This window comes from Tupaia chinensis, unplaced genomic scaffold (genome assembly GCF_000334495.1).
Source record: "Tupaia chinensis unplaced genomic scaffold, TupChi_1.0 Scaffold143692_1, whole genome shotgun sequence".
Classification (NCBI taxonomy): domain Eukaryota; kingdom Metazoa; phylum Chordata; class Mammalia; order Scandentia; family Tupaiidae; genus Tupaia; species Tupaia belangeri.
Window position 1 is genome coordinate 173,615 of NW_006203540.1, and position 8,658 is coordinate 182,272.

The 8,658-nt window shown below is 41.2% G+C and overlaps 1 protein-coding gene across 1 annotated transcript; it reads right to left on the reverse strand.

The window, feature by feature from the left end:
* Positions 1-4,287: 4,287 nt before the first annotated feature.
* Positions 4,288-4,563, reverse strand: LOC102500969 (DPH3 homolog). Its single transcript, XM_006164711.3, has one exon. The coding sequence runs from the start codon at positions 4,561-4,563 to the stop codon at positions 4,315-4,317; it is 249 nt and encodes an 82-aa protein (XP_006164773.1). The 3' UTR covers positions 4,288-4,314.
* Between the last annotated feature and the right edge of the window lie 4,095 nt (positions 4,564-8,658).

Genomic DNA, 8,658 nt, shown 5'->3' on the forward strand with positions numbered 1-8,658 from the left:
TTGGATGAGAAGGGTTTGCAGCGTGACCATCTCCCCAGGGGGTGCTTTCTCACTTTCTATCTCTCTGTCTCTTTCTGTCTCTCTGGAGAGCGTACACGCTGTATAACAAAAATTGTGTGTGTGTGAGATTGTGTGTGTGTGTATATATATGTATATATATATAAATTCTTAAGAAAAAATCAATTTAAAATTTTCTACTTTTCTCAAACAAGCTGAATATCCTTCTTCTGAAATGCTGAAATTTGAAATGCTTCAGAATCTGAAACTTTCTGAGCACTGACATGAAGCTATAAATGGAAAATTTGTACTTGACCTCATGTGATAAGTCACTGTACTACAACTGGGACCAGCAGGTGGTGTTGTGGTTGAGGTGCTGGACTCTCATATGGTTGACCGTGGTTTGAGTTCTGGACTTGGAGGTTTGAAACTCAAGCCAAGTATGTGTGCTTGTGCGTCCAAGATTCTAGAAAGAGTATAGAGAAGGGATTGCAATATGGCCATTCCTCTTGGGAGGGGGATGATTTTTCACTTTTTTGTCTCTGTCTCTGGTGAGTGAATGTGCCGTAAAGCAAAAACTCTCAAAAAAACAAAACAAAACACTTTAATACAGCAAGGTTGCTTTAAAATTACCCTCAGGATTTGTGTATTATGTGTAGATGTAACGTAACTGAATTTTGTGTTTAGACTTGAATCCAGTATTGAAGATATCATATTATGCTTACTGAAATATGGAAAAATCAGACAATAATACCTGGAATGTGAAATCCTTCAGGTCTCAAGCATTTAGGATAAGGGAAATACAACGTGGGGCCCAGCAGATGGTGTATGAGTTATGCTGCTGGACTCCCACACAGACAACTACGGTTCAAGTCTCGGACCCAGTGATTTGGAAATCACACCAAGTGTGTGTGCGTGTGTGCCCAAGATCCTGGGAGAAGAATGAAGGAGGAGGGATTTCTGCGTGGCCATCTCCCTGGGGGGCAATTCCTTATTTTCTCTCTCACGGTCTCTGTCTCTCTCTTTGGTGAGCACATATACTGTATGGCAAAAAACTCTAAAAGTATTCAACCTTATCGTGATGAGTTGTATTAGTCTTATGAAACAAAGTATGCTTGGCAACTACAAGGTTTTAATATAATTTTATGGTAGATGAATATCTGAGACTACAGATTTTCATGGTGCAATGCTCATTTATTTCTATGTAATTACCTTAACTACTCTTGCTTGTAATGAATAGTGTATTTTTTAGTTAATGGCGGAATTTTATTCTTCTCATTAAGTTCTTGTTCCTTTTCCAGCTCTATAGCCACAATGCCTATTTGATTCCTTGTTAAAGAGTAGGAAAGAAAATTGCTGATCCAATATATGTTTCAGGTGGTCTACATAGAGAAACATGTTTGCATGAATCAATTGACTTAAAATGACCTCCATGTCAGAGATGATCCTAAATATAATGGAGTAACATTTTCTTTTCTTTTTTTTTTTTAAATCGCCATACATATTTGCTCTATGGAATACCATTCAGCCATAAAAAAATAATAAGACACTGGCATCTGATAGAAAGTGGTTGAATATGGAAGATTTATTGCTGAGTGAAGCAAGCCAGGTTATAAAAGAAAGATATTGTATGTGTCCACCTAATATATACCGATTATCCACACTCTATGGTAGAGATTGAAATACTGGAGGGCATAAAAGCAGTGAAAATAGTTATGGATGCTGAAGACACTGTGGAATGGGGGTGGAGGAAAGAAAAGAAAAGTATAGAGAAGAATAGCAAGAGAACAAATAGGCATGCCGTTTGTGGGACACAGAAATGGTTTATTACCTGTGGGTGATAACATGTATAGTATTCTCTACTGGACTGATCTGAGAAGAATTTCATGTTGGGTAAATTCTCTTGACAAGTCAAATGATGTATAGTGATTGAATGTTTAAAAAATAGTGAGAATAAATAATAATAATAATCATCATCATCTAAAAAAATGCAAAGCTATTTAATGATGATGTGGATAGTAATGTCTTTGTCTTTACTGATATGTATGGTAATCATCCTGGAAAAAGAAATGTTACACACTTAAAGATATATGTGATTAAATTTAGTATAAACTATAGTATTAAATTTAAAAAGAAAAAAAAAGAAAATCACACCAGAAAAACAAAATCACCATACATATTTACAGTGTACAAAATGATTTTCCTAGTATGAATAAAGTGCAAATAAGTCAAATCAAAGATAATACATTATCAACATTAATATACATTATCACTCGGGCAGCCCTCCTTCCTGTTCTTCTCTAGTCACAGACTACACCAAAGATGTCTGACTTGTCTGAAATTCGTCACCGGCAGAAGCTGACACAGTGGCAAAGCAGCAGCAGCGTGAGCACAGAGTCCACTTCTTGGAGGCTCACTCCCTCATCGGTCCCTTTTCATCAGAGCACTTCACTTCTGCAAGCAGCTGAGGTTACTTCCCAGGCGTCTACGGCCCAGACAGCGATGAGATTTCTCACTGTACTAGAACTACGCTACACAGCGGATCAAGTACTGCAGCACACAATTTCTGGTGACTGACTTCGCATCCTAACAGCTGCACAACGCCACGCTGCAGGCAGGCAAGACAAAACGGAACAAGGGCTGCGTGCTTTCTTTTTTTTTTTCCGATTTATTTATTTGCATTCATTCACTATACATCATTACAATATACAAAATGAGATTTTCCATCCAGAGTACACTGTATACTGTCTCAATCAAGCACATCAACAACAAACATGTTATTGTCAGCAGATGATCTTCCATTTCTTGTTTTCTGTATGCTTAGCTTTTTTCCCCCCCCATCCTTGATTCCCTATCTCTTACCCTCTGCCATCTCCCATTATCCTCCCCACTGTCTCTGGTATCTATGTTTGCTTTCTATACTGTTTCCCCCCCACATTTTATTGAATCACCAAAGACCTTAATCAATCCAAATACCCTCATAGCAAACATTAAACCTTCTGGGAGTGTGTGCAGAGGCGGGCTCGTCATAACAGAGCAGTCACATTCTAGCAAGTTCTTTTTCTCTAAATTGCAGCCGTTACCAAAACAACCTGCTGGGCATCAGTGCCCCTGACAGACTTTATAGACAGACAGCAAACCTATGCACACGAAGGGCAGTTTCAGCTCCATGCGACCAATTCTAATCCCTTACAGTTCTCAGCCCTGCAGCAAAGACTGACAACCTCTCTGTATAATTTCTTCCCAGGGCAACAGTTCCCTACAGGAGAGCTCATCTGGTCTGGCTTTCTGTTACACAGGCTTATTAGATATTCCAAAGGTGGACTTATTCAGAACAGGACTCCAATTTCTAAGCTCCTTCTGTGGTACATGCTTGCATTGTGAGGAGGATGACACAAGGAGACATGCTGGAAGTGCTGCCCCACCACAAGGACCTGAAATGAGCCTGCCTGGAAGGCCATTTCACTAGCCTAGATACGGAACTATCTGCTCTAAGCAGTAAAACCAGGCAGCATCCCATGTACCGAGCTGGCAGGCTTTGCTTCTCTCCTCCTTGTCCCAGTTTTACTCCCCTGGCTGCTTTTCTCTGATCCTGTCCTAACTTCCAAGGAAAATGGATAATATAAACTCCATCCTCTTGTCATTTCTGTTCAGACCTTTCTTTCTTACCCATTAACTTTCTGTTCTGGAGATGCTGTGACCTCACTGTATTTCCTGTTTATGCTATGTCGAGCTCTGCAGGGTGTGACAGAAATGGCGTGCTGACCAGGACACAAACATTCAAATACTGTCCCACAGGACTGAGGAAACTGGCGTGTTATAGGAACCTGAAATGTAGTCCCAACAAGGACACTCAGTCTCTCAAGTTTAAGGCAGCAAAGTTGATGTCAAATTTCAAAGTGAGGGCTAAATTTAATCACCTTAATAGCCAAGTCAAAAATACAATCTGTTTTTATTACATCTGAATTACTGAGATAGGCGATGCTGTTATCACATACTGAAGTAATTAGTCTGAAGTATGAAAATGATGGCCCTAAGGGAAGAAAGCACTGACTTGAAGTTACCGTCCTTTCGATTCAAGTGGACAATGAAGGACACTCCAATTCCAAGTTCTAAGCATGAAATCCAGGGATGTCACGTTGTGAACTCATTCTTCTATCTGAAGGTGAAGTTGGCGGTTGATGACAAGAATCCACACCATAATGGCACAGCAAACCACAGCATGGTGTCTCAGGGAAACAGCCAGTAATGTTATATTTGCCATTTCTGTCTTGGTTCATTCACAGCTGTTCAGAATCTGGGTTTCTGAAGGCTTTGTCAGCATTTAACTAATTCTTTGTTGGTTGAAGGGGCTGGGACTGATTCTCCACACATAAACTGATCTTTGTCATAAATAACTTTTATAATGAGAGAGCAGCTGGGACACGTTGCCACATCTTCCCCATTCTCCAGGTCTTCCTTGGTGATGGAGAAGTTGTCCCCACAAGGGCAGGGGTAGAAGTACGTCTCCGAGTCTTCATCGTACTGGAAGTCCTCGATCTCCACCTCATTGTAAAACACCACCATGGCCCCCCCAGTCTGGCCAAGGGCTAACGCAGCCACCCCACGGAAGCCCCTCGTGAGTCCAACGTCACGGGCACCGACCCCGCATGGCCCCGACCCAGCGTAGCCCCAACCTGGCGTAGCCCCGACCCGGTGAAGCCCTGACCCGGCGTAGCCCCGGCGCACTGGGCCTCTCAATTTCTTTATTTTTAAAGAATTATTTAATTTTATTTATTCATTCATTTATTTTAATTTGACCAGAGCAAGACAGAGAGAAAGTGAGGAAGCAAGCCATCAGGTCTGGAACTTGAACTGTGGTCAGCCATGTGGGAGTGTCCAGTGCCTTAACCACCATGCCACCTGCTGGTCCCCTCAATAATCAATTTCTTAATTTCTTTTTACTTATTTATTTATTTAGAGGTTTTTGCCCTAGGGTGTGCACAGTCGCCAGAGAGAGAAAGAGAGAGACCGTGAGAGGGAAAGCAAGAAATCACTCCTCAGGGGAGATGCCCATGCCACAATCCTTTCCCCTCCATTTTCCATTCATCTTGAGCACTCACACACACGTGCCCAGTGTGTTTCAAACCACCAGGATTAAGATTCAAACTGTGGTCGGCCATGTGGGGTCCAGGAATGTAGCCACTATGCCATCTGCTGGCCTCTCTTCATTTCTTTTATACTTCAACTCACTTCCATCTTCATGATGAAAAAAATGATAACTCACATAAATTTTTCAGTTTTTCTCCAATATTGCCCCTGAGTATAGAGACTTGTGTTTTAGAGTCACAAATTAATACTGTAAAAACACACATGTTCCCCTAAATTGTCTTGGTAATCTAAAAAGGAATCTCAAAGGTTGTCTCTTTTTAATTCAGTTATCATCAATAAAAATGAATATTCAGGTACTCAAGAATACTGCCTTCAATTATCTGAAGAATTACCAACAAGTAAGAAGCATCAGATTATTCTGATTGTCTTTAGTTCTGTTGCATAGATTATTGTTACAGTGAGATATTGCCACATAAGAAGTGATCTCAATAAATGTTTTGCTTTATCTTTCCCTTTGATTCCCTCCCTCTTACCTTACATTGTCCACCCTCCTCCCACACTGTCTCTAGTATCCACAGCTGCTGCTCTCCATGCTTTTTTTGGGGGGGAGTTTTTTATTTTGTTTGTTTGTTTTTTGCTATAGGGTGTGTGCACTCACCAGAAAGATAGAGACAGAGAGACAGAAAGTGAGAAATCACCCCCTGGGGAGGATGGCCACACTTCATTCCCTTCTCATCCATTCTCCTCTCAGGATCTTGGGCACGCACGCACACGCGCCCGGCGTGAGTTTTAAGCCACCAGGTCTGGGACTCGAACTGTGGTCAACTACATGGGAGTCCAGCGACATAGCCATTATGCTAACTGCTGGTCCCTCTCCATGCTTTTATACCTTGCAAGTTTTCAGTTTCTTCCTCACTGTATATTAAGTGAGGACATACAATGCCTCTTTTTTACGGACACAAAAATGGAAAATTATCTGTTGATGATAATGTGAATGGTAATGTATTTTACTGGACTGACATGTAGTGTTTTTATGCTGGGAAGATTCACTTTGTATGCTGTAGAGATATACAGTGATTTAATGTAAAAAAATAATTAAAAAAAAGACATTCCAATAAGTGGTTTAACATCATTCATTTCTGCTCTCTGTATGGGTCCCTGAGAGGAGGCTCCCCCAGTTCAAGACCACATCATGCTATTTTCTTTCTTTTTTGGGGGGAGAGGCTTTTGCCATAGGGCACGTGCACTCACCAGACAGACAGAGACAGAGAGACAGAAAGTGAGAAATCACCCCCTGGGGGGATGGCCATGCCACAATCCCTTCTCCTCCATTCTCCTCTCGGGATCCTAGGCATGCACACACACACGCCCAGTGTGAGTTTTAAGCTACCAGATCTGGCACTTGAACCACAGTTGGCTACATGGGAGCCCAGTGACATAGCCATTACACTATCTGCTGGTCCCAATGTGCTATTTTCTTGAAACAGAGCAAGGCTAGACTCATTGCTTGTCCCAAAGAAGACTTTCTTTCTTTCTCTTTTATTTTATTTATTTTTAAATTTAATTTTCAAATTTATTTATTTTACATTCATTCATTGTATATCATTATAGCATACAAAATGAATTTTCCCATCCAGAATACACTGTTTACTTTAGACTTTTCCCATATGGCATGTTCACTCACTGGAGACAGACAGAGAAAGAGAGAGAAAGTGATAAATCACCCCCCAGGAAGAACTACTCCAAAATCCCTTCTCCTCCATTCTCTTCTAGGGTTTTGGGACTGCACACACATGTGCCCAGCTTGAGTTTCAAGGCTCCAAATCTGTGACTCGAATTATGATTAGCCATGTAGAAATCCAGTGCCTTAAACACCATGCCACCTGCTGGGCCCCCAAGAAATCTTTCTGATGTCAAAATGATCTTAGCAAATGGGGAATTGGGAAGTATTCTAAATAGCTGCTATCACATCAGTATCTGCTCTGTGCCAGGTAATTTCCAATGATCTTTAAAATAATATTTCTCACATAAACTCTCTAAAGTAGGTGCAACTTCTAAAAGTTTCATTTCCAATCATGAGAAAAGATTTCAATAAGTGAGTATAAACTAAACGAGAGTCTGAGCACCAACATTTGAGCACCAAAATCCAGACAGGAGGTATTTGGTAGGACTTTTGTAGGAGCTACCCTGAAAATACTCTATGACTGAAACTGATTGACTAATGGTTGTACAAACACAAGAGATGGGTGTGAATGTCAGATGAGGTGTATATGGAGGAATGGGGCTTAACGAAGGACATTTGGAGAAGGGATACTGAGGTAGAGCATTGACTGGATAGGGAAGTGTGGTGTTATCGGTTGAAGATATTTTGATCAACAGGACTGGGGAGAAATGTTCACATATTGAAATGCTCACATTGTAAGCTAAACAATGCGATTGAATGTATATACGAAAAGAAATAAATTTTAAAAAATACACTGAGCCACCCAGTTGGTTGGTGGTTAGAGTAGCTGTAACCCACACGGTTGATTGCAATTCACATCTCAGACCTGGTGGCTTGAAAAACACAGTGTGTGTGTGTGTGTGTATGTGTGTGTGCATGCCCCAAATTCTGAGAGAATAAAAGAGGAGAAAGGATTATGACATGGTCATTACCCGTGGTGGGGGATGATTTCTTACTCTTCCCCCACATCTCATGTCTCTGATGAGGGCACATGCCCTACAGTAAATTTTGTAAAAATTAAAGAGGGACCAGAAGGTGGCATAGAACTAAGGTGCTGGACTCCCACATGTCCTGCTTTGGTTTGAGTCCTGGACCTAGCAGACTGAAAATCACACTGGGTATGTGTGCATGCATGCTCAAAATCTGAAGAGGAGAATGGAGGAGAAGGGATTGTAGCATGATCGTCCCCCTAGGGGGTGATATCTCACTTTTCCTTTTTTGTCTCTCCCTCACTCTCTCCAGTGAGTGCACAGGCCCTATACCAAAAATTTAAAAAATAAGAGAAACAAAGAAATGAAAACAAAATACTTACACCTGACTCTGATACAATGCCTTGATCTGTGTACAGTGGTTTATAGGGCTGACTGGGCAACATCAACATCAACACAGACATAGTTCGAAATGCAGAATGTCTGAATCCCTCCTAGGCTTCCCAATTCATCACTAAAATTGATGAAGATCCACAAGTTATATACAGTGAAGCTGGAGATATTCTAGTCCAGGGCAGTGTTTCTCAGTCTCTCACTGTTGACATTTGCCCTCTATGTGTCGTGGGGTGTCGTGCACACTCTGTTTGCTGAGAACCATCCCTGGGTTCAACCCACAAGGTGCAAGTTCCAACTCCCCAGGTTGTAACAACCAAAATATCCTCCAGAAATAATTTCATTTCTTTTGGAGACACAGTCAATCCAGTTGAGAACCCTGGCCCAGATCGTGAGACCTGGAAGCTTCCTGATGGAGTGTCAATGAAAGTTTATCTCTTACTAGGTTTATACATGTTGGCAGGTTAACCTCTTTATTTAGATTTTTTTTTTTGCCATCATGTATATGCACTGGAGAGAGAGAGA